Genomic DNA, 26,739 nt, shown 5'->3' with positions numbered 1-26,739 from the left:
TTCTTTAAGAGACAAATGTGACATTCAAGTTACATAAAAAAAGAATTATCTGTACACTGAATAGTTTTGAAGCTCTATAGATGGCGTCATTTATTGTGAGCGTTGAGTAGGTCTTGTGGATATTACATGTTTATTGGCTTACTGTATAGTGTGTAGTGAGGCAAAAGGGTGAAAAACATAACTGATAGAAAGCACACATTTGCTACAAGTGCATTCGATCAGCTGATTGTTTATTTTTTCTCTGTGTGGACTACTTGCCTGAGAATACCTCAAGAGTTTGCAACATTGCAATTAATGATACATCTAGTGGGGTTCATAATTTCTCAGTCAGCAGGTCATTCTTTGTTTAAGCACTTTACCCAGTTTTGTTTGGATTTGTGCTCATTCTCTTGTCTTTAAACTAGACTTACTGTACAGGAGAGCAGCAAACAAGGCACTCTTCAAAACCTTCTCTGGCTCTAGTTGCTGAGTGTAAGGCTCCTGTGTTATCTTCAAGTATAAGGTACAATGTTAAAAAACTGCATAACTATTTCGTCTTCTGACCTTTTCCGACCAAGGTCAGAAGACGAAACAGTATTTTCACTTTTCTACTTATACTAGACAGCTCTCCCTTAGCAAAAGAGTTAAGCTTTAATATTCAATGTTTTATCTGTTGCATGATGAGCTGGTTCTTTCAATTGACAATCAGAATGTAAAATGAATATATATATAATATATTTAGAATTTATTGCAATGGGAACCATAAACCATTTTTTTAATGGACATAAAACACAGATGTTTAAAACCACAGTGGACGATGAGGAGATCCAGTGCTGCTCTTCCTAGCAGGGAGTCGGAATAGAAGTAGAGAAGGCCTTTTAATGCCTTAATAGGCCAAAAAGTGGAAATAATAACTATGGCTACCATTATGCAAGCAAAATAGCTCATGTTACCATATTTAACTTAACATTAGCTTACGACTGACTTATTAAAAGAAACACTATAATAAAGTGACATCCAAATTATTGACTCATAACTAAAGTTATGTGAAAATCTGAATTCAGGTTTAATTGATTCGCTTCAAATAGTTTCTTAGACATTTAACAGTTAGAACTTAGTTTAAAGCTGATTCACGTTTAGACAATTGTGGTGTTGTAAACCACAATTACAGTAAATACTTAGAATCATTAAGGCACTTTAAATCTTATGTATAAAGTCAATAACATATAAATCATTATTTAAAGTTTTGGTGTATAGCTTTAATGTTAACTTAACCTGAAGTACAAACTGGGATCATTGGCTGGGACCAACCATAGAATTTCACTTGTATGTGTGTCAGGTTTTCATTTGTGTGTGTGTGAGCGTTTCAGTTGTGTGTATGAGAGCATTTCAGTTGTGTGTGTGAATGTAATATTTTCAGTTGTGTGTGAGAGAGTGTTTATGTGTGTGAGCTTTTCAGTATAGTATGTGAATGAGTTTGGTTTCATATGTGTATGTGAGAGGAAAAGTACATGTATATGCATGGTAATTCTGAATAATGCCCCTAGGGGCACCTCATAGTTATTGAAATGCTGCCACAGTAGTATACCTGCTGGCCCCAAGGGTCTACTGGGGGACACTATCCCAGCAAAGAAATAATGGACCCTACTGCTTAAATCACCCATTCCCTCTGAAACTGTGAAGATGTGCAAAATTTGCACATATGTCAAAATACACGTCACCGCGCGATAATAAGAAATAGATGTTACAATTTACAGCACCAGGGTAATTTAAGTTTTCAAGGCCAGGAAGTAAAATTGTTTGCATTATGCCTATACATACAAAAAGTAGGCTGTTTTCTGCCTGAGGTCATTCAGTGTCCGTGTAACAGATGCAGACCTATTAGACACTCTTTACTCTTTCCCTGCCATCCAAACACACACAAAATACACACTAAAGGCAAAACTGTCCTTATGAATAGCACTGGCCAGCTATGTTCAACTACCATAACAACGATTTATTTAACATAACAAGGAAACAAGGAAAATTGACAAGACAAATAATCAGGTTTCAATAAAAACTCAGGCTGGCGGGGTTCAAATTATGTTCCGTCTTATCAGATTTGGGTAGGGTCCCATTCTAATGCTGCGAGATCTGATAGTCAATATGTCTAATACTTGAGTGGATCAGAGTGGACTAACAATCAGCTCCTGATCATGGTGTATTGCACCATCACAGAATCAAAATGTGTTGGGTTTTTTTTGGTTTGTTCAAGTCAACCACATTTTGGATCGGGTCTAACAAACCTCGCGTCCCTTTTTATCAAGTTAGCTTTTTTATCCCTCAATATTACTTTTATGCATGTCAAGCGCAGGTAAAAAAATGTTGGACATGTGACGGCTTCTACCTGATGTGCACCAAAAGCAACGCACGATGATCATAGATAAGAATGTGTAGCTGCTGTTTAATACTGCTGTGTCACCTTACTACCTCTATGCTTACTACCACTGAGCAGTTGTGGGCTCTGTGCTTTGCTACATGGCCCTTTGAAGTTCACTGCTGTTGGAAGCAAAGGCATATCTCATTCACTTCCTGCCTTCTACATTTTGATATTTTCCCAGGCTACACTCTGGTCACAAGCCCTAGCTGAACAGAAGTCAACAAAGCTTCTATTCTTCTTCACCTCCTGCCATAATCCTGTTATCCTGCTGCTAGAATCAGCTGCCAATACAAAACCTGCTTCAGTCTATTCCACACACCTTACAACGACACACAGAGCACATCTTCATATCTACAAGCTGCCCTGTGCCAACTACTGTGAGACCGCAGTATATGAGTGAATTAAAAAGTTACTGAATATACATGTTGTGCGTCTGCACATACCGGAGAATACAGGCAATAACTCTCCAGGCCCCAGAAGTGCTATATCAATGAATATAGAACAACCACAGAGAGCAGTGTAAAGTCCTTATAGCTCCCTCACTCCTCCAGGGGGATACAGCTAGTATATATACGATATGATAATGGAAGTGAACCAAGTGAGATAATGTGACGGCGCGTGCATGCGCGTGCATGTGCTTCAATGAATCCATACAGCTTAGAGGAGGAGGGGGGAGATCTTATCTTTTCTGTGTCTTCATACAGTTCAGATACAATCATCTTAGAAAGAGAGAGGCAGAGAGAAGAAGGGAGAGAAATAGAAAGGAAAGGAAAGAGATCAAGATAGTGAAAGACAGGGGAGGGAGGGGGTGAAAATAAAGAGCAAGTGCGAAATTTAAAGAGAGAGAGAGATAGAGATGGAAAAAAGCAAAAGAGGCTAAAAGGAAGGGAAGGAAGGCAGGGGATGGCTGTTACAGCTCAATTAATGCCGGGACATGAGATGGCCCTGCCACCGATAATGACAGAGAGCGCGCTAGAGAACGAGACAGAGGGGAGAGAGGCAAAGGCAGTGATCTCGACAGGATGTTAGGGGGAAGCGGGGGGGGGGGGGGGGGGGGGGGGGGGGGGGGGAGGAAATAAGAGCAGATACTGTTAAATCTATTCATGATTCATTATTTCTCACTGCGGCTCAAAGCTCCGTTCCTTGAGATGTCTCTCTCTCTCCCCATCTCCATCTTTCTCCGACCGCCCTCCCCCTTTCTTTCCTTTTCCCTCCATTGCTTTTCTTTTCTTGGCTCATCTACACCACCCCCCTACCACCACCCAACCCCCCTCATCTGTTCTCTCAGGTCTTTATCTGTCTCTTCTAAGGCTCCATCCTTCCTGTTTACCCTCTCTTCTTTCATCCGTTCAATTAATCTCTATCCCATCTTTTCCTCTCGTCCCTGCTCTGACACTTTTTCCAACATAAGCTCTCCCCGCCATCTCTCACTTTTTTCTCCCTTACTCTCTTAACTGCCCCTTTCTCTACAGTGCTCGCTCTTTTTCTTGCAGTCTCTTATATCTTCAAAGTCCTCATTTTTCTAAATGATCTTACTTTTTTCAAACGATCCCACTCACTTTCCATCCCCTCTCCCTTTGTAACACCCTGTACTCTACAACCTCGCCTTTTGTGCTTTATCCTCGTCCACTCTCTTTGTCTCTAAAATTCCTTGTGATATCTCTTTTTTTTCTATCAGTCTCTTTCTGATATCCTTTTTTTTATCCCAGTTCCTTCATTTTATATTTTATCACGCTCTCTCCCTTCCCTCTTCCTTTTATTCTATTTCTGTCAATTTCCGCTTCTGCGTTTCCTTTTCTATCTGTGATACTGTAAGTTCTCTTTTATTATCTGCCTCAAATTTCTCTCTCTCTCTCTCTGGCTCTCGTACCACCTCCCCTGGTAAACCTTTTTACCAGCTGACTTTTTTCACATATTCTTTTTCTTCTCCGTTGCTCAAACATACCTTTTTTCTACCTTTCCTTACCTCTTCTCAGAGCCTCATCCACTGGTTCCTGATGCCAGGCCCCTCTCTCTTCCTTTATTTCTCTCTCTTTTTCTTACTCTCATTCACCTGACTGTAGCTCTTTGGTCTCCTTCTGTCATCCCCGCCACCTACTCCATCTCCCCCTCTCTCCGTCCTATCTTCCTATTTTCCACACTCTCCCCTCCTTGGCCGCCCTCTGTCATCTTTCCCACCTATCCTCCTCTCCCCCCTCCTCCTCCTCCCCTGTCCATCTCTCAGAGGTGCAGCCAGCACCCCAGTCCATTTCTTCTTTTTGGCGACAAGAGCTGACAGTTGAGTTCTGCCCAGCTTTGCTGCCTGCCATCTCTCTCTCTCTCTTTTTTTATCTCTGTTCCCTTCCTATGTCTACACTGTTGGGAACGTTCTCTGGATATTACTTTAGTAGCCTAATATATTTTTTGGTCTTTGTGACCAAAAAGGTAATTTTTAACTCTCTTAAATTTTTCAGAACAGAATTGCATTTACTGAATTAGTGGTTCATTTGTTTTAAATATTGTTATTTGAATCTTACATTTCCCTGTTGGGGAACAATTAAGTGCCATTTTGTGTTAATTGTTAAGTGGCATTAGGAAGATACAGTGAAGATAAATGACTACAGGTATAAACCTAATCACTACTTTTACAAATTCCAGTGGCTCTATTTCACACTGACTTAAACTTAACTTAAATACACTAAGTACACTAAGCACTAATAATTACATTAATCTGTGTTGTAAACTTGTTTTTTTTTAAACAATACTCTGCCCTCTCTTTATTCTCTCGTTACTCTCTCATTTTGTCTGTCTCTCTCCCCTCTCTGATTATTGCTCTGTCAAACATGTGTCTGCTGTGGGGTTTAGGAATCAGTCTATCCCATTTCAGTCAGTTTTATTGTGCACGTGTCCTTTTTTTGCCAACATAAAGTCCAGCTGAGGTTTCCTGCTTTTGAATGTGGTTCAACTCTTTGGTCCATGAGACCAGGGCTGAATTTGTGTTTTAGAAGAATGCAGAAAAAACGTGAAGAGCAGAGGGGACAATTTCAAACAATTTCAGTTTCTAACACAATTTTAAACAAGTTAAATTTGAGTGCACAGATCTGCATACTCATTTAAATGAAACATTACGTTACATTAAGGTGCGACAAGCTATGCGTTAAGATAATCTTTTCCAGATTTAATGGTTAGTATTCATTTTGAATCCAGCAAAGTGTAGCAGCCAAGCAGATGTTGCTTCTTCTCCAGAACACATTGAATAATTTCACCTCTACCTACAGATGCTGCCTCAGATATTACAATCATAACTATTTGTTTTTGTAGTTATTTTGTTAATATAAAGTGCATGATTTTTTAGATTGCATGTCCTGAATGCAACCCATCCTTCTTTTATAATCCTAAAAGCTGACATGAAACTGGGATCCAAGCTGATTTATACAGCAGCAATGGAATTCCAACACGGTGATATATATTGTTATATTGTGGTTTGTGCAGCTTTCAACCAATGGCAGCACCTTTGAGGCAAGGATACCTGTAAAATGTTACTATAAAATAGGGAAGAGAAGATCGGTGTCATGTGGAAACCGGTGTTTGCTATAAGTTTGTCCATGTTGCTCTGTTGCTGTAATAATAAGGCATTTCTGACAACAGCTTCACCTGGAACACAACACATTGCCATGAACTAAGGATCTGTATTGGGATTTAACATAGCTGATCGGCTCATAAACTCATCTTGCATCATCCCAAACTTCAACCACTGGACGTAACATCAGCAACTACTGAGTAGTAAGTATGTACACAGCATTAGTATTTGGACAGAAACCCACTGTTTGATGTCCCTGTGCTATAATTACCTTGCTTGTGAAATGACACGATGATTATGAGGTTAAAGTGCACAGTGCAGAGGCTTTCATTTGAAGGTATTTTTTAGAGATTATTTTAAACAATGAGCTGCTTTCTCAATGCCTATGCCGGGCATGCTGGGAGCTCATTATAAAGTATGAAAAAATATGAATCCACTCGTCCACCGCAGAGAGAGAGTTAGCACGGCAGATAGATAGATTACGGGAGAGGGGAATACACAGCCAGTCTTAAGCAAAACCTTAAAGTAAGATGCCATTCAACTGGATAATGATTCTATCTATCTGCATGGAGGTCTGTCAACACAGAAGAAGAGATCTGATGTCTGACTTTCTGCCTGTCTGTACGTCTGCAATTTGACTGTCTTCCTTTCCTACAGTGTGACCCAGACAGCAAATTAGCAGCAAGTGTGGGGACTGACAAGCAGTCACCGGGTGCCTGAGAGCACACACGGCTCATCAGACACATGTCTTCATCCAAGACCGGATCTTAGTGAGGATAAAATGGAAAAGATACACAATTTACACTGACCTTCTTTTATCGCCTTCTACCTGGTATTTTGTCCTTACATTGTTTGGAAGAACCGGCGTGTGACTTCACATGCCACTCCTCACCATACCATGCTGTAGACATCTAGTGTCAGTTAACCTCAGTGTGTTACCACCAGTTCTTTAAAGCATATTGGCCATTGGTATGGTGTCTGTGTGTACCATCCAGTTTAATAGTATTATTGTTCACATCAGTAATCGGTTCTTCTCTCACCCAAAACAACCACCACTTGTTTTGCTTGATAATAACAGGGGAAGCGACTGTCCACACAGAGAAACATTTAGTCAATAGGGATATCATAACTGTGCAGGAAATACTGTCTCGGCTGGTTTCATGCAACAGCACTTTATATTCCACATGGAGGCATAGAGAGGTAAACTAGAGTACAGTGACCCTTACTAAAACTAATACAATCAGCCATCCATTGCACAGTGTTGAAACCACTTGTTGCTCTTGCTGTCTCATGAAAATTGTTATTAATTCCACTGTCCTACTTTTTTACCAAGTACAAAGGTGAGTCACTACTTTTCCATGCTCATCATAAACTGAAATTTAAGCTGGAACCGATCCTGCTTTATCCAGTTTACACTTGTATTATGTGACATGACCCAATGTTACAGTACATTTTTAAGCTATACTTTGTAATGTTGTTGTATTGGGCAGCATTGTATTGAAAGATGTTTAATAATTTGGTCTAATAATTTGTTCACCTTCTTTACATATAGGGAGGTCACTTAGAATAAAAATAATATATAAAAAGGGACAGAAACAAGGAAATATAGTAAGAACCCACCCACACAAAATGACACACCGGCATACATTATTTGTGTGTGTAAAAAAAAAAACACATTCACCTCCTCCCACCTGCTCAACAAATGCCACTTCTACACAGAAAACATTGAGTCAAGACTGGAAAAACAAAAAGTACTAAGTACAGTCTTTCTTACCTGTTTGTGCATCTCAATGTTGAGACCGTAGGACATTTCATAGTACTGTGGAGACAAACACAAATGACAGAGCTTCATTAGCATTTCATACACACCACACATTAACATTCAGTCTTACACAATATCACCCATTGAACATCTGTTGCTCAGTGTAGCTGCATATGCTGCTGTTTATCAGTGTGGTTTTAATGAAAGCAAGAAAAGATAGACTTAAAAAAACTGGAAACAGAGAGAGTGAGAGTATGTGTGTGTACAATACAACAAGTTTGTGTGCATCTGTGTATAGATAATGAGGTATTTATGTCTCTGTGTGAGTTAATGCGCTCCCTGTCTCAGCATTTGTGTGTTTGTGTGTATGAGGGGGGTTTACAGTTGTTCTATTTGTTAGTATACACAGCTGCTAAATGAGCATAGCTGTGTGTGTGTGTGTTGCATGTTGTGTTCCTGCATATGTGTTTGTGTACCTATGAAGACCCGTGTATGGAGGCCGTCACAATAATGAGACTCTGAGGATGCTTCCTAAGGCATGTATCTCAATGTGTGAGTGTGTCAGTGCAGTCTGTGTGTGTGTTCAATAAATGTGTGTCCACAGTATGAGTCTACAACTGTATACTGTACTGTACTATACTGTACAGCTGACACAACAATATGATCAGAATCTGGATTTCTTATCTGGGCAAGGAAAAACACGTTAATGAAAGACGTAAATGAATGCAGGAAGCACTGCAGTCCGAAGGCAGCTAACGAAAACACCAGACCACATCTGGAGGTGGTCTGGCTCACAATGTCATCAGACCTCAGGTGTAAATGCAATCTATACAGATCCACCACAATCCAGAAGGATAAATTCATATTTTTTCATGAAGTTGAAAGGTCACTTGACTCCGTCTCTTTGTGCTAACAAGGACCAGGTGTAAATGCAAGCACCTGTGATCAGATGTTACACAACTGAAGTTCAAAGGTTTATTCAATAAATCAATTAGTTGGTGAAACACTGCTTTTGAGCCTAATAATAAAATAAATAATATATAAAATAATCAGCAGACAAATTAATAATGAAAACACTCATACCTAGTCCAAATTACATATTCAGATCATATGATCAATAAACACATACATATCTATGTCATGCTGCCATCTGAATGACTGTGCGTGTGCTTGTGTGTGTGCAAAATATCTTGTGCTACCACCTCTGCACGTGTGCTTGTGAGTGTTTTTCTGTCTCCTCTGTGTGTGTGTACATCCGTAATGTGCTGTAATGGTGTTGGTGGCGAGCAGCATACAGACAGCGAGGATCCGTCATGGTGACAAAGGCAGCCCCTGCCGCCGGATGAGCAACGCTCTGACTGATGAGAGCGAGATACTCTCTGTATTCTCTTGCTCATTTTCGCTCTGGCGCGCTCTTCTCTCTCTCCATTTATTCCCCACCTCATTCAGTCCCTCCCTCTCACTCCTATCTCTATCTTTCAGAGGCTGTCAGTCCGTCTTTTCTATCACCCCTCCTTCTCTCTCCAGTTACTCCCCTCCTTCTTTTTCTAGCTGTCAGATGTTCTTTCGCTCTCCATTTCAGTCTATCTCTCTATTTCCTTTCTCATTTTACTCACTTGCTATCTTTGTCTGTGTGTCTCTATCGATGTACAGCATGTACCCCTCTACCTAAATTCAAATGTGCTTTATTTGCATTAACATAATTAAGTACAGCACTGCCACATCACACTGTACAAGGTTTACACTGTAATTGTAACAATTCAGAATAGCATGTACACTATACAACACAACATACAAAATACAGCATACACTATGTTACACACTGTACATTTCTATACTACATTGAATACTATAATAAAAAACTAATTAGTGCAGATTAAATATTTAAATATATATACGTATACTCATATACATATTAAAAAATATATATTTACTGTATATATGATGAGATATTGTTTTACAGTTGAATAGTGGTGAGATCTATAAAAGCAAACAAGATTTAGAAGGAGTTCAGTACAGTGTCATGTGTTTCACAGGTCCTCCCTGAGGCTGGGACATGCTGTGACATATTTTGCTGCTTCAGTGGCAATGTCAGCTTTTCCCCCTAGTATATATTACATTTTAGTCTGAGAGAGTGTGTGGAACTTGTGGAATTTGGGTTTTATTTTGATAAAGAACTTGATCCTTTACACGCTGACCTCAAGTAAAAATGATTCCAATGAGTTCCACGCAGTGAAGTACACAGATTTAATTTGGGGAAAAGATAGGGGTGGTGCCGGATTGATACTTCCACAATTATTACTCTTGTTTGTCAGGAGCAATAGCAGACGTACAGTGACATTGTTATAGAGTCGCAAAACACAAAGCAATCCACGTGAATGGATTGATCACTTAAGCGTGTCACTCTGACATGGGAGACCGCTATCAACATTAGTTTTGTTGAATCATGGACACGATTTCTCCCTAACCAAACAAAGTTGTTTTGTGCGTGAACTTAACCAAACCTTTCGCTTTGTTAATACAGACTTCAGATAAGACAATGTTCATATGGGTCTTTATGGCACAGACTGCAGTGCAGCAGGAAGTGTATCTATCTATCTATTCTTTACTTTGGGCTGTTCCTCTGTTGTCACCCTCTTGTCCTGTCTCGCCTTTGTCATATTTTTCCTTCTGTGCATTCTCTCTCACTCTTTCCTGTTAACACCTTTTCTGTCAGTCTTGCCAAAGATCCTTTTCTTTTTTTAAACCTTCTTTCCCCCTCTGCTCTTCCTATTACTCTCCTTTACCTCCCCTTGTTTTTATCTATCTGCAGTATCATTTTCATCTCTGTCCTTTACACTCTGTCTCTTTTCTACTCTCTCATTCGTTCTCCTTTTAGTCATTTCTAACAATCGTCTTTCTCCTTTAGGTTCTCTCTCTATTTCACGACCTCTCTCTCTCTCTATTGCCATTTTCTGCTTGGCTCGCTCGCTTTGTAAATTTGCGCTCTCTCTTCCTTGTCGAGTGCTAAATCTATATTTTCTCCTTTCTCTCCCCCCTGTCGAGCTCACCTCCGCTGTGTATTTTACTCTTCTTTATTTCCATTTCTCTCATGGACACACTGACACAAAACAATATCTTTTCATGTACATACACACATCGCTGCTTGGAATCTCTTTCACATGTAAAAAAAAAAAAAAAAAAAAAATGCACACATACTTCACACAAGTATGCGCACACTTGAAAAACACACACACGTACTTTAAAGCACGCGCACACAAATGTCCTTCATCTAGCTCTTTGTGTTTCCATGTCTGCCTCTCCTCCAGCCCTCTCAACATGAAAGATATGTGACATCTCTCTTTGTTCTCCCTCTCTCCCTCTATCTCTCATCAGCCTCTCTCATCACCTCTCCATCATTACACCTCACCTCAGCCCTCCCTATCTTTTTAACTCAATTCCTGTCTGTCTCTCCTTATTAATTCTCCCTCCATCTCTCCCATCAGCCTCTCCACCTCTCTGTCATTACTCTCCGTTTCTCTTTTTCACTCGCTCCTCTTTCATTCCCTCCTCTCTCACATCCTCTTTTCATTTAGTATCTCCCTTTTTTCAAGCTACAGTAACAGCTGAGTGAAACAACCAGGGCCTTAGTATTTTAATACAACCTTGCAAGCAACAACATAGCTCCCTGTAGCAGTCGGCCTCAGCAAGAGTTCTCTGCTCTGGACTGACTGTATTTAACCAGCACGACATTATGGAAAGGAATTCAATAAAGGTATGATAGGAACAGTGCTCTGTAAAGCCAGAGTGAAAGCAAGGAGGTATGGGTTAGCGTCAGTAAAAGTCAAGGAACCTGGATGCTGCCACTGTGCATTTTTGAGAGTCAGTGGAGTCACTTCTGTCAAGTTTCATTGAGACAGTTTCATTACAAATGCGATTCATGTTGATGGATTCCACGGTCATTATGAAGTATGTCTAGGTATCTCTCAGGTTCATGAAAATCCAAGGCAAAAAGCAAGAGAAAAGGTACAATGACTGGTATATTAAATTATTAAGATATTACTCATTCTGTCCTGCTGGCAGTAGTGAAATATAAATACATTTACTCAAATAGGTGCAAATTTTGTGGTACATCTGGCACTTTATTTTCATATTCTGCTACTCCACTTACTTTTCAGAGGGAAATATTGCACTTTTTACTCCGCTACATTTATTAGATAGCTATAGTTACCAGTTACTTTACAGGTTCATACATATAAGAAGTTTATAAAAATTACATTGCTTGAAATTAAACTAAATCAAAAGTATATAGTAAGCAGTTAAACTCAGCTTCACATCCACCAATAAAATGTTTCTCACACATTCATGGAAAAATAACAAAAAAAGCATTAATATTATATACTGTATATAGTAATATAACTCTCATACGGGTCTCTCTGTATAACGAGTGCTAGTAAAAGCATTTCAGGAGCATTTCATTTGCCAAAACTTCCCTTATTTTTCCACCAATGCCGGCCCATTGGGATTAGAAAAGACATGAAGACAGATGTATCAATTACCTTTCCACATTTTGGACAATATACAAGTGAAAGCACCCTCCAACGACCAGGAGGTTATTCACTGCATTATGTACCACTGTCCTTTATTGTACTGCCACTAGAGAGCTGCAGCACTCTCGCTGATAACAGTATTAAATTGTGATAGTTTATCAGTCCGTGCAGGATCATTTCCTCTTTCCTCGCTTCCTCACAGCGAGGTCAGACAGGGAACAGTGTCACCTTCAGGACAGCTCAAAACAGTTTAGAAGGTCGCTCATTTTCTAGGACTTGAAACTGAGCCAGAGATTCGCAGACAGAAAGCAGCGTTACAATCTCAGGACTTTAAACACCAACAGGTGACTAGAAGCTTCGACCTGAATGGGTAATCTGGCAAAGAGCCACAAGCTACTAGGTCAGTTACATCACTCAGTTACAGTACTCGAAAAGTTGCTCTAGATAGAAGTTTGCTCTTTTAAATCTACAAACAATTCCACAATTAATTGGTCTAGTCTGGGTTTCCTTTTGATGAGGCAGAGAGGCAAACACTAAGTGACTGAAATGTAGAAACAGTTGTCCTGTGGGTGTAGGCTAGACAGCAGCAAAGTGACTATTGTACTGTTTGTGCAGTCTGTACAACACCCTAGTGACAATGCTCTATGGGAGTCTAGTCTGGACTGGACTGTTGTGACAACTGTGCATTGTGGTCTGTGAATATGTAAGTGTAGTATGGTAACAGTTACCAGTATTGTTCAATGCACGTGGTTACAACTTATCATTGACCAATTACATTTAATCTTACAGCGTATGTGTTAATTACAGTAGGATTGCTACTCCTGTTTTGTCTTATTCATATTGAAGGCAAACCCTTCACAACAATGTTCAAGCTTAGTCCATCAATCTAAATATATATACTGTAGTTAACAGTAACAATAATTTTAGTAGTAACAGGTGTACTATGAAAGCAGTCTAGTGATAACCACACTGTGTACGCAGTTGAAATCTCCATGATACAGTACGTGTTTTGTCTGTTGTAGTCAGTTTTTCTAATAGGTTCATCCTCTCTTAACTGCCTGCCCCCTCAACCTCCAATTACAAACCCCCCCATGCCCGCCGTTCTGCCTTATATAATCCCTCTGTTGTGTCACTGCGTTCTCATTCAGCACTCTGCGTAAGATCTTGTCTACGTGGGGTGTGTGTATGTGTGTATGTGTGTGTAGCAGATTGCAAGGCGCATTTGGTGGATGTGTGTGTGTGTGTGTGTGTGTGTGTGTGTGTGCTAAGCCTGGCAGAAGGGCACTAAGCCAACTGGCTGACGTCGCTTACCAAGAACATCCAGCACTGCCCACCCAGAGAGCAGGGAAACAGAGTGGTGTGTGTGTGTGTGTGTGTGTGTGTGTGTGTGTGTGTGTGTGTGTGTGTGTGTGTGCGCGCGCGTGTGACTACTATGTGTATGTTTCTTAGAAATGTGATTATACATATGGATCATACATGAGCATCCATGTGAACAGTGACTAACACAAGCATACCCTGTACCAGGCTGATGTATATTTCAGCTACCTTATGATGAGGGAAGTGAGAAAGCAATTCACTTGGGTTATTGCTGTATATTGCCTATTTTTTTACAGTAGACTTATATCGGCATCAGCACATATATACAAAGTAATCCACAGTGCTTGCAGATGAGAATAAATCCACACACTATCTGACATTTGATGCGTCTGCATTTAATGAAAGTGCTTTCCTGCATCATGACGTAGTTATTGCTGTGACTGATGGCCACAGCTGCATTAAGTTGAAAATGTCATCACCTATCCGCTACGTGACACAAAATAACAAAACTGTAATTAGAAATAAAACTGTAATCCATAACTTCTTGCATGTTCAAACAGCAAAAATAATGGAGAACCACAGGCAGGATTATGAGGTTTTGTCACAATGATAATGTTGGTATGTAGTAAAAAGAAAAAAAAAAGTCATCAACCAGACAGTTAATATGCACACAGGGCTGGGAGATTCAATATTATTGCTTACAGTAAAACTTCTATTAAAAGTCTAGTCTCAATTAGATGCCTGTCCCTTTTACTGGCCTGGTGTGGACAAATAGGTCTCAATTAGACGCCTGGTCTGGTTTTCATAGAAGTTCTATGGATGTATAAAACCTCTTGAAGCCCACCGGGTCACCTGCTTGAGCTAATTCTAAGCTGCTTAGATTGTGCATACCAATATAAATGTTTAAACTTTTGTCAATATGGACATGTTACACATCATTACATCGGTTAGATTCTCCACAATTCGTGGATCGTTTAGTTCATTGGCAGAATTATAACCAATAACTCAATTAACTCAATTTTAACCATGTTGACAAGCCTACATGAACCAATGACCAAATGACCATATATTTATTACGTTAACTGTGGACTGAGTTCCTGTTGATGCTCCGTAACATGAGTACATGAGTGGTTTTTTTGTCGTGTGTAAAACTGTTTTTAAAAACTTTGACAGACTTGTAAGTGCAACTCTATTTGCAAGAGCGGCTTAAATGTAATTGAGGGGAATAAAATCTCTGGAGTTTAAAATTCTATTCAATTTCGCATGTAAACTTTATCTAGAATATTTAAAGATATGCATACACACTGTGAGATGTGCAGCACAGTCTCCATGTCACACACTGCCATTATCATCGCTCCAGCGTTCTGCTTGCTTTTTGGCTCATTATGTCAGTTCAGCAGGCGGGTTACTTTAGATAAATGAGGTTGCAGTGTAATTCTTGTTTATCTGATCGCACTGTAACGTTCCACTCGTCTGAACACACCCCACATCTAACGCCTATCCGCCGCTAATAACATACACACTGCACTGTCATCATGTGGGCAATACAGACAAAAAGCATTCCTGCATTTCTCTCTCTCTCTCTGTCGGTTTCTTTCTTCCTTCACTCTTGTGTCTCCCTCCTCTTTCCACTGTTCCATTCTTCAGGGAGTGTTTGCTCTTTCGTTTCCCCCTCCCTCCCTCCACCCTGATGGTGTTGCGAGAGTGTCAGACAACGGTGCCAGACTCTCTCTCTCTCCCTCTATCTCTTCTATGCATTCTGCGAAGAAAGCTGGCAGACTTTTAAAAATGAGCTTTAGGAAGTGGGTCTAATCCAAGGTGATTTATCTAAATGGGACATTCGTGTATGTGCGTGTGTGTGTGTGTGTGTGTAAATCTATACTTGTGCGTGTGTGGCTTTACAGCACTTTCGTATTCATCCAGGATGTGTGTGTGCAAGCAGCTTGTGTTTATGTCTGCATGTATTATTTGTGTGTGTGTGTGGGGGGGGGGGTGGATGTGTGTAAAAACCTTAACAAAAGCATTGTTCATCGGTGTCTCTCGGGTGAGCTTGTCTCTTTCATCTGACCGCCCACACACACACACACATCCCGATGTTAAAACATTTATTAGCACGCCGTGCTAACCCACATCAGAGGTTAGGTTAGCAGGCTCTGACTTCTCCATTGTGTCCTGTCAGCGGGTGATGACTAAATCAGTCACGGCAGACATTCAACCTCACTGCAGCTTCTCTTGCAGCCAGTTTCATCAGAGGAAGAGACAGACAACAACTGGACAGCACTGACCTTAAATGTGGTTTGAGTTCATATCTATGAACACATGTGTACAATATGTACTGCAAGGAAGACCCAGTCCATTGTTATGAAGACTCCTGCCCTGTTTGCTTCTCCTGCTCCAGACAGTTCAGACAGGTTTAAGACTCTTAAAACAGACTCAATCCTTCCCTACATCTGGCCCTGATTAAATCCCCTAGACAACTCCCACTATCGGATGGCAGAGCAACATTTAGCTCGGAGAAGAGCAATCACTATTCGCATTCAGCCCTCTTCCTTCCTGCTATCTTACATCAGTCTCATTTCTCCTTCTCCTTCTCCCATTCTTGGCTTTTCTCTTCATCTGCTGTCTATTCAACCCCTCCTCTATCTCCTTTGCTCTATCACACTCTTACACAAAAGCGCACCCTTTTTGCTGTGTTTATCCTCCCTTTCTTTTCTCCCTCTCTCTGCCAATGTCCTTGTTCTGTTTTTTTTTTAACTTTTTTCTGCATTCCCCGCCAATGCCCTTGTGCCCTCTCTCTCTTTCATCTCTGCCTGTTTTGCTCACTCTTTTTCTATCTATCTCACTGTCCCCATCTCTCTCTTCACTTCCCTTATTATTTCTATTCACTCCCTTCATTTTTTCTCTCTCCTTCCCTTTCTCTAACCCACCACCACTACCTCCTCCCTTTCTCAAGCAGTCTGTGACTGTAATGTTGCTGAAGAGAACACAGTGTGTCAGCCTGAATCAGACAGATGAGCTGGGAGCGGAGTAAGAGGCTGAGAGCACGGCATTAATCCACACACACACACACACACACACACACTTTATTTTCTGCCCGAGGGGCTGTTCTGAACGGACAACGAACAGTGATATACACACACACATCCCACAAACACATACACACTCACAGTGTTCCAATAAATGACCACATGGCCAGCATGAGACAAAACACTGAGGCTATGATACCATCCTGATACAAGCTTCAAGATAAAATCTTTAGACAAAATAAAAATGAAAAAACCTACCAACAGCATTTTCACGGAATATATGATGCAACATCAAAATAAAAGCAATATAATAAAGCATTAAACTAAATATTTGAATTTTTGGCACTTTGTTGAACCATGGTTAGCTTAATTTTCAACCAGTGACATATTGTTCTTTATATAAATGAGAATGTGTAAGGATAAATGAGAGACTGAGAGAGAGAATAAGATTGAATTTGTAATATAACAATATGTCAATAATATTAAAGTCTAACAATCAACATTTATATTCTCTTCGTAAACTATAGCTTAAATAAAAAGTCTTCCCAGCAAAGAGGACTGGTTAAGACAATTATCATGACGCAACAGCAGTATATGTAATATTATAGTTACTAAGTTACTAAGGAAATCTTCACCCTTTTTTGGATCCGTTTTACACAGTGAAATGTAAGATAAAGATCTGCAGGGACTTATTATGCATGTTGTAAATATGATGTTTGCACAACCTGCAATAAGGTCCGTCTGTTTTTCAAAAATTCTAAAATGAAAACATGTGTCAACTAAAGATCAGTTGATTCTCACCAAAATGACACGCTAGCAGGTTAGCCTTGTTCAAGACCTCTGAATCAATGCCCATGTCTCAGATTTGTTCAGGGATTTCAAATGAAACAAAATGGCATTTCATTCAGATAATCAGGCTACTAGCATGCGACTTCTGATTTGTTGTTGTGGTGGCCTTGCTACTGTGAGGCAGTTTTATCTTTTAAATGCAGCAAACACTTCCCCCCCAGTTGGTTTGGTGCTGTCAATTCTGACTTTGGCCACATCCATTACATAAAAAATTAGATTTTCCCCCATGTTTAAACAGTAGTTTGAATTTTGAATAAAAAGTGACAGCCTTAACCGTCTCGCTGCTCAACTACGCACATACATACAAAAGAGTGAAAATATGGTCACATGCTATTTAACATCACGTGTTTCATTATCTTGTGTCATGAAATTTGATGCAACAATATTTTTGTCTGTTGCCAGCAGCAGCAGCATAGCCGTTCATTAACACAAGACCCCTGCAGCGCCTCTGTACCTCAATTAAACACACACACAGTGGCGGAGAGGCCACATATTGTGATTCCCTACTGTGAGCCTTCAGTGGACATGTCTTTTTTATACTTTATATTAAAGGGTCTGGGCTGTCCACTTCCCCATAAGAGTTTTGTCTTGTGTTTGACAGTAGGAATGAGAGGAAGACTGCAGAGCAGTCAAGACTGGAAGACAAATGTATTCAAGGCTCAGCAAGTCTTAAACAGTCCACTACATGTAGGCAGTGAGGAAAGGAAGAAGAACAAGGAGAGACTGACGCACATTCTTTTTGGATTAAAAATACTTGGGGGTTTTTATGATGCAAGACAACAATTTTATCTCTTTTTCTTTCACATTCCACTCAGCCTCGTGCTTGTGTATCTGCTCTTTGCAAGATTCAACCTCAGGCCTGCAGGGGTGAACACAGCTCTCCAGGCGGGAGACTTGCTTGCACTTTGTGGAAGCATGTGACCGACACGTCTGTGCCCCCTGATTAGCCAGGGCTACAATGCAACCTTATTTAAAAATACACAGTGGAATTCCAGGAGAGCAGTGAAATCTGAGAGCCATGAATTATAAATACAACAAGAGGAGGAAAGAAAGACGCCCACAGACACTCTCAATGTGTGTGACTTGATGATTGTGAGTTTGTAGCTACCACTAAAGTTACACATTGCCAATGTCTCTCTACACATACAAAGAAATGAGCCAGCCAACATAAAACATATACTCCATCCAAAATGAGAGTGGGTCTGCCAAACATACAAACACACTATATCCAAACCTGGCTCTGCAGCAACACTCCACGGACAGGAGCAATTTGAGAGGGTTATGGCATCATCTCTCCAAGTGTGAAATGTGTAAAACATTGCCATTGCCAGCCACAGAATTAAAGTAAGAAATCTGAGAAAGAACAAACTTCTCGACTTTGAAAAGTTCCGTGCCATAAGGAGATATCTAGCAGCACAGTAGAGAACACCTTCTGTTAAAACATGATGGCTGGTAGAAAAGTACAGCTCAGGGGATGTTTTTCAATCTATCACTATTAGTCTATTGGTCTATTTCTGTACCATTAACTCGTTTAGTGATAACCATTTGCCTAAAACCACACATTTAAACTATAAAAAACTTTTTAAAAACCACCAAAAGTAACAGTTTAACATCGATCAGCCCCAACTCCAAACTGATCCGCTCAGTTTCAGTCGTCATTGTTTGCAGTAGTCTACCCCAACAAAGAAGAAACTCAACACAGTGGAACATAGACAGCCCTCCACCAAGTAGAGTTTTGTCGGTGTAATCGCAGACACCAATGCACAAGTATAAATGCTCACAACGGCACGTAGCCGACTGTAAAGGATATGTGGCGAAAGAAAATTAAAATTAAAATTAAAATTGTTGTCTTGCACCATAAATCCCCAAAATATTTTTAATCTAAAAAGTGTGTGTCAGTCTCTCCTTGCTCTTCTTCTTTTCCTCGCTGCCCAGATGTAGTGGACTGTTTAAGACTTTCAGGCTGTAATACCTCTATAGTTAAGGTTTGGTCAGGTTTGGGCACAAAATGGCTTGGTTAGGTTTAGGGAAAGATTGTGTATTGGGTTAAAAGAAATACTTTAGGTAAAGAAACGTGGTCATGGTTGAACAAAAACAACGCTGACTGTCGGTAGGAAACTGGAAGCTGTTTTCCTTGGGAAATAATCACTTGGGTGTCAAAGCGTTCACAAAGAATCCCACATGTATCAGCCCTGTATCACCCTGTATAACCATCTCCCTACTTTCCAAGCCCTCATAAAGAGCTTAAAACTGATGAATAGTAAAGGCAGCAGCAGTGCAGCACGGTGAGCAGAGCCCCAGCCTGTGGAAACAGGCCTCAGTGTGGATGACAGGCCTAACGAGCTAAATATAGCCTTCTGGGTTATCTCCTCTGTGGGCGCAGCGAGTCCGTTGTTGCTTCACATTATTTACGTGTCTGTGCGTGCACCCTCTCTCTCTTTCTTTCATTTCACGCCCCCCCACACAAACACATCACTATCTCTTTCTCTTGCACTCTGTGTTGCATACTCTCTTATTTCTCTCTCCCTCTCTCTCCATTTCATCCCCTCACAGCATCTTTTTTTCACCCTCCATCTCTCCTCTCTGCAATTCTGTCCCCTGGTATCTCTCTCATTCCTTTTCAGCATTTTTTCACTCTCTTTTTTACCCTCTGTATCTCTCTCCAGCCTCTATCACTCTCTCCCTCTCCTCTTTTATTCTCTTTATCTCTGCCTCCCTTTGTATTCTTCCCTCCCTCCCTCAGCAGCTCCATGTTTTTTTCTGTCTGACACTCTCTGAGCCTTTTTTCTCTCAAGCTATCTTTCCCTTTGAGCCTCTCTTTCACTCCCCTCCCTCTCGTTTTCTCTCCCTCTTTCCCTCCCTCTCATTTCTGAGCCATGCCTATGATGTAGCATAGCACGACGTTAGCCATCCACTACACCACAGTGAGCCCCAGTTCAAATAATAGAGCCTGGCGTGCCAACCGTCTGTGATGCTAACCTAGATGGATATGTCATCTCTGTATCTGCAGTTCCCTCACCTTCTACCTTAGGGAACTGTTAAAGCCTATTGTTGAATTTAAACATTTGGCAGAAGATACTCTTGTGCTATTTCTCTCCCTCGTTAGGTTATGAATGGTGCAGTGGTCACAAAGGCTGTGACATTTAATATGCACAAAGTTCAATCAAATGTCATCCATTGCCCCCGTCTAAGGAAAGACGGGGAATTGCATCTATGCTGGCACACCACCCCTTCTATTGTATGTGATTGGGTGGTGAGGATTTGCAATGGAGAGGGTGAATGTTTGTCTGGGATGTTTGTTCCACACAGTAATTCTGTGAAACCACAGCTAAAATGGGGAGTGTCTGAGATTAGGAAAGTGGGTGTTTTGGAGACATCTGTGGTTTTCAAAGGATTTTTCTTTGTGTGTGTTCTGCACTATATCATATTTATGTGCAGTTTCTTCTTGTACTTTTTTTAACCACTTTGAAAAGCATAGTGACGATAATTTTATAAAATGAGGTCAGTTTGACAAGTCATTCTGGTTTTAAAGGACCAATTGATAGTTTGTGTGTGGGTAATTTAGGATCCTAAACAAAACCTCAACAAGTTTTTGGCTTTGCAATTGTATTTGTTATTATGCACAACATGATTTATTCAAAGTTGCATTGTGTTTATGCAACTGCCAGAAAATGCAATAACTTCAAAATGTAGTAAAAACAACCCTCTATTGGGTTGAGGATGTGACAAGGAGATTATGTTGTAACGTAAGTGTAAGTATACAGAATGACTACAACATGTCTCCTGGTGAGGAACACTGTGTACACGCCTTGTTTCACTTTTGTGATAAAGCTATTGAAATCGCTATCTTGCACATGAAAAAAAATAATAATAATAATAATATAATAAAATAGTAAAACAAAGCAGCACAAGCAGAGAAGAGTCATAAAGTCAACAAACTGACTCAGTACTGTTACACACCAAGATCAACCTAAGGTTTATTAGCTAACATTAGCCACCATATGTTCCTGGTTATACCAGACCAAGTAAGGTTGTAGCAGATAAAAAACTGTGTATTGAATTGAGCAAGGGTGCTGATGAGTGCAGTGACACCTTGTAAGAGAAAGAATGTGGTATTTCTTACTTCAAAAGGTACCTAGTCTCGCTTTAACTAATGGAAGTATAACTACTACAATGTACTACTATAACGGACAATGGTATTCTCAGTTTAGTTCATTACATAGTAATCTCATTTGGATACATTTCTACATGTCATTTGGACAGGTTTGATATTATTAGGCACAGTGCTAGTTATTACCAGATTTAGAATTAGGATAGGTTGGGGCCTGAGGACTAAAGTCCTTTAATGGAAGGTCCTCATAAGAACAGAAGAACAAGGATGTGTGTGTGTGTAAGTGCAGAATGAATAAATGTGTATGCCGTATCTCGCGTGTGTTTGTGTGTGTTTTTATCTGTTTATCTTCTGCCTGTCTGTCTGTCTGTGTGCTTCTATATCCATTTGTCTGTTTACCTGTCTGCCTGCTTGCTTTTCTCACACACAGTCTATTTGTTATTTGTCAGTCTATCTGTCCTTGTCTTTCTCTTTCTCTCTCTGTCTATCCATCTGTGTGTCTATCTAGCTTACGGCCCTGATCCTGCCTGCTCTCCCAGGTTTATGAAATGCGAGCAGCTTAGCAGATGGTGCATATCGTATTCTGGTCGGCTCTGTGTGGGTTTTGTACCACAGACGAAGGCTTACGATACATGTGAGCCTTTAGTCGCACAGACACACCGACACAGAGGGAGCTCAGGCTGTTAGCGCACGAGAGAGAGAAAACAGAGAGAGGAAAAAGAGACAGACAAACAGACTGAGCAAGATAAAGGGTCTCAGGGAGGAAGAAAATGGGGACAGACACATAAAGGAGTATGTTTTAGACAGAGGTATAAGTGAGCAAGATAATAGTGAGAAACACAGAAAGAAAACATATCATGCTGGTCACACTGATATTGTTGATTACACCTAAGCCTAGATTACATGTTACATGTTGTCATTTCAAAATTATTTTAATGTATAATCTGTTTGTGGGTGTACAATATGTCCACCTCCTTGGTATTATTTTCTGTTATACAAACAGCGTTTTGATGTAAACAAAGTGAGAAAATAGTTTCAAACAGAGAAGTCACAGATAGAAAGAAAGGGAAAGAAATCTTGAGAAAGAATGAGAGGAACACAGGAAAATCAACAGAGAAGTGGAGAGAAAACAGAACTTTTATTCCTGAATGACAAAGTTTAAACACTAAACAGCATCAATCCAGCTAATCAAAAGCATAGATACAACTCCCCTGATTGTAATTCCTATATAAGAAACTATCAGACTCGTTTCAGAGTTTCTGAGCGGCCCAGTCAGACTAACAAATCACCATACAGCTCTGGTAAAGGTCTGATTGAACTCACCATGATGTAGTGCCTCTGCATCTCAGTCTTCTCACTGGCCAGCTTCTCACACTCCAGCTTCAGGCTGCACAAGGGTGAAAAAGGACACACACACACACAAACACGGATTAGTGTATTTGCATCCACTGAAATAAATTATAATTTCCACAGGACTCAGACATTGCAGCGGTCAAACATAGTTTAAAGCCGTGTAAGGATTCCAAAAATAATTTTTAGGCACATGGTCGGGCTACCTATTACTGCTGAAAGTGACGCTGAAAAATATCACCTTCATGGTAGCAACTGCCAGCAGGGTGTGTTGTATCCACCACTGCAATTCATCACACCTCCGTGTGTGGGAATGTGTCTAGTTATATACGTCAGGTGTGTGTCAAAGAATCACATTTCAGCCCAGATTTGGTTAGGGTAAGTACTTTCAAACATGTTTCAAATACATTGCATTAGTCAGTAATGGATGAAATAAAGACAAAACCTTGCAAACGCAAGCTTCTAAATCTCCTCTAGTTATTCAGGAAAAGCCTTATTATGGGTTAGTTACATTAATAACATGTATCTGTTCTGGACAGTATGAAAGGTTAAGTAGGAGGTGGGAAAGAGTGTAATAGTTTTCCAGCCACTTTATCAGGCCAATATTCAGAAAAGGTGAACAAGAGTTTGATATTGACAGACAGGTAAGCCAAAAGGTTTATTATGATAAAAAGCTATTGTGTCATGCTGATAATTAAATATTAATGTTAATGGTGCACATGAACAGTTATTTGAAGATGTTTGCATCTTTGTGAGTGTGTGTGTCATTGGGATCCACCAGTCCAATGCCAAGCAGTAAAGTGGTGTCGTTTTATCGCAGTAGGCTGTTCAGGCTGCTCACTGAGGTGTGAGCAAGAGGCTGGATGTTTTAACCTACGATGGTTTAACTCTCTGAGCCAAGGTCACTTCTGGTCAGCGATATGATAATGTGACCATCAGTGACTTCCAGCAGCTGGGGGTGGGGGGGGTGGGGGGATGGGTGGCTTAATTGCATTACATTTGACTTGATATGTTGGAAACTATAATTTCAGTTATCCACCACTTCAGTTATACTGTAACAGAGTGTAATGACAAGTGAAATTAGAAGAAATAATGGAAGAATTTTAAGACAAGATAAAAATATAGTTGTTTAATTTTATTAATATCATAGGATAAAATGGAAATCTCTGCACTATAAAAGATACTGAATGTAAAAAGGACATTTGGGGTACACTGACAAAGTGAATGAAGCTATGATCCGCTATTTTAAATGTACTTATTACAAAGAAGGTGATGTACTGAATTGATGATGATGAGTTAGAGGTGTGTGTGAAACTTTGAGGTGATTGAGACTAGATTCAGTATGAAGGGCTGCAACCTACAATCAGTCTCCATTAATTTGTACATTCAGTGTGGTAATAAAGATTAAAGGACAGCACTTGCAAGCTGTCATATTATCTTTACTGGTTCGTATATTCAAGGATTCAACACCCACTTCCACTGAACTGAATTATGTGTTGTTATTATAATTATACATTTAGTGTAGAAAATATACAATATTAAAAAATAAACTGTGCAAGATTCTGCACACTATTTATACCAATTCTTCTGGATTAGGAAAGATTTTACTGTTAACCATTGAAGTTTATGGCGTGACTTTATATTCCTAAATAAAATAGTGGCTGTTTCTGTATTTGTACTCATGCATGTCTGTATACTGCATGCGTGTGTGCAATATAATATTTGTGTGTGTACCTGTGATACTGCGCCTGGAGGAACTGGAATTCCTCCTTGATACGGTCCAGGGTTTCCAGGACTGTGAACTTGAAAGACTGGCCAGGCTGCAATGGGACCTGCATAGGAAAAAGAGAAAGAGGTGGAGAGAAAGAAAGGATTACATATGGATTCTGAGGTGTGTGTGTGTGTGTGTGTGTGTGTGTGTGTGTGTGTGTGTGTGTGTGTGTGTGTGTGTGTGTGTGTTCCTGCTCAAGAGAAGAGATTGTATGCATTGTGCCTGTAATGTATTTGTGTAGGCACATGTGCACCTGCATGCGCCATACATTTGAGTTTGTATGTGTATGAGCCTGTGCACGTGCAGGCATGTGTGTGGGCACGTGCGTGCGTGCGCGTGTGTGTGTGTGTCAGGGAGCAACCCAAAGGGAGAAAAAAGCCAAGATGAAAGTGAGAGGGAAGGTCACTTCCTCTTCCCACACATCATAAAGCAGTGTCCTCTCTCTCTCTGTTCTCCTCCTCCTCTAATGACTCTGCCCCCATCCTTTCTTCCTCTCCCTCTCCTCCACATTAGCATCCTCTCCACTCTGCCAGGTTGCTAATGTATTCCAGCCTACAAAGAGCTGAGAAGGGAGGAAACGTCAAATGAATAACTTATAGGGAATCACGGCACCGTCTCTCACCTGCTAAAAGCTAAAGAAGGCCCAACAAAACAAGCACCTCCCTGGGGTCTAACCGCCGCCCACCGCACCACCACCACCCCCATCAGCCCTCCACGTCTGTGTAAAGCGCTTTCAACATCCGCCCTCCCCCTTATAGCCTTTGTGAAGTTTTAGAAAGTTTTTTGATGCTGTAGGTGTTTTATGTTTGGGGATGGAGCTGAGTTTGTAGTTAGGAAAAGCTACAGTAAAATGTTTTTTTTGATATTGTTGATTCTCGGAGGGGAATTATGTAAGATGACACCATCGTTTTTGTATTCTTCGCCCTTTTTCTCTCAATTTGGATTGGCTGTTTTTCCCTGCAAAGTGGGACTCCCGCTGTTAGCCTGGAGAGGATGCAGACTGCCAGGTGTCTGCTACTTCTTTTCTGTCAATGATCAGCCTCAACAGGAGTATTGAGGTTCACACTGTCCCGCCTAGATGCCACCATCCCCTGCACAAGCACTCAAAAGGACAGTGGCATCCCACCTTGCAAATGCTGCCCACTGCATTGATTAGTGCACCCAGCCAAACCAGAAGCACCACAAATGGGGACTGAACCCTGATTTCTGGACTAGGAAAGATCTCTATAGGAGGAGTACTCTCTACCGTACCCTTAACAAGACTGTTAAACACAAACATCACTTACAGGATAGGCCCCAATAGTTACACAGACAGACACACACTTCCCTATCCCACCCCTTTCAAGCTCCAGTTTTTACTATACAAGTTCGTACAAGGACGAGACCCCCCTTTAGCATGATTTTATTACAACCTACGATTTGGAATGGCTAAGGCTCAGTGACATCAGTTCTTTCGCTGAGTGTTGCCCCTCCAACTCCCCCCGACTTTATGGTGATGGAGGTGGCGTTGCTGCGGCTCCTAAAAAGCCTTTGCGCTCAGCTGTCGTCTCATCTCTAAGGTGCTGATGTTCAAAGTCAATTGTGACATGTCTAATGTATTGTTATTTATTGTGCCTCTAAACTCAATAGGAGCTTCTCATCTGATTTCTCTGATATTATTTAATTTTTTATCTAAACAATACAAAAACATACAAAATCATATTTGTTGGAGATTTTAATATCCATGTGGATGACCGCACTAATTGCTTTGCTTCTGAATTTTAACTGCGTATAATTTATTAATCAAAAAAAGAGAGACTCCTTTTTTTTTTTTATCTCACAACTACAAAACACCACTGATCGACATGCAAACCCAGCTTCTTCAACCGTTTCGACCCCTTACCTCATATAATACTACTCCAAATAACAGCTCACCCACATTGTTGAATGAATTTACCCTTTTTGTTACAGGAACAAAACATTACTCTTGGACCTTGGCCAGATCGAGTTTTAAAGGGTATTAGTCCAAACCTTAGGCATTTAGCAGGGAATATAAAAGCATCTGCAAGAAGTGTTGTGTTTGATCAA

At 40.4% G+C, this 26,739-nt stretch overlaps 1 protein-coding gene across 4 annotated transcripts in view; it reads right to left on the bottom strand.

Annotated features, from left to right (window-relative positions):
• tle2b (TLE family member 2, transcriptional corepressor b) overlaps positions 1-26,739 on the bottom strand; it is a 98,000-nt gene that overhangs the window by 55,079 nt on the left and 16,182 nt on the right. For all 4 annotated transcript variants that reach the window (XM_046050068.1, XM_046050069.1, XM_046050067.1 and 1 more), the window contains 3 exons: positions 24,636-24,733; positions 22,875-22,938; positions 7,732-7,776 (listed from right to left, as the gene is read on the bottom strand). In XM_046050068.1, coding sequence (XP_045906024.1) covers positions 7,732-7,776; positions 22,875-22,938; positions 24,636-24,733 — 207 coding nt within the window. The remainder of the gene's footprint in view (positions 1-7,731; positions 7,777-22,874; positions 22,939-24,635; positions 24,734-26,739) is intronic.

Source organism: Micropterus dolomieu, linkage group LG05 (assembly GCF_021292245.1).
Source record: "Micropterus dolomieu isolate WLL.071019.BEF.003 ecotype Adirondacks linkage group LG05, ASM2129224v1, whole genome shotgun sequence".
Lineage (NCBI taxonomy): Eukaryota > Metazoa > Chordata > Actinopteri > Centrarchiformes > Centrarchidae > Micropterus > Micropterus dolomieu.
This window is presented reverse-complemented; position numbering and strand designations above follow the sequence as displayed.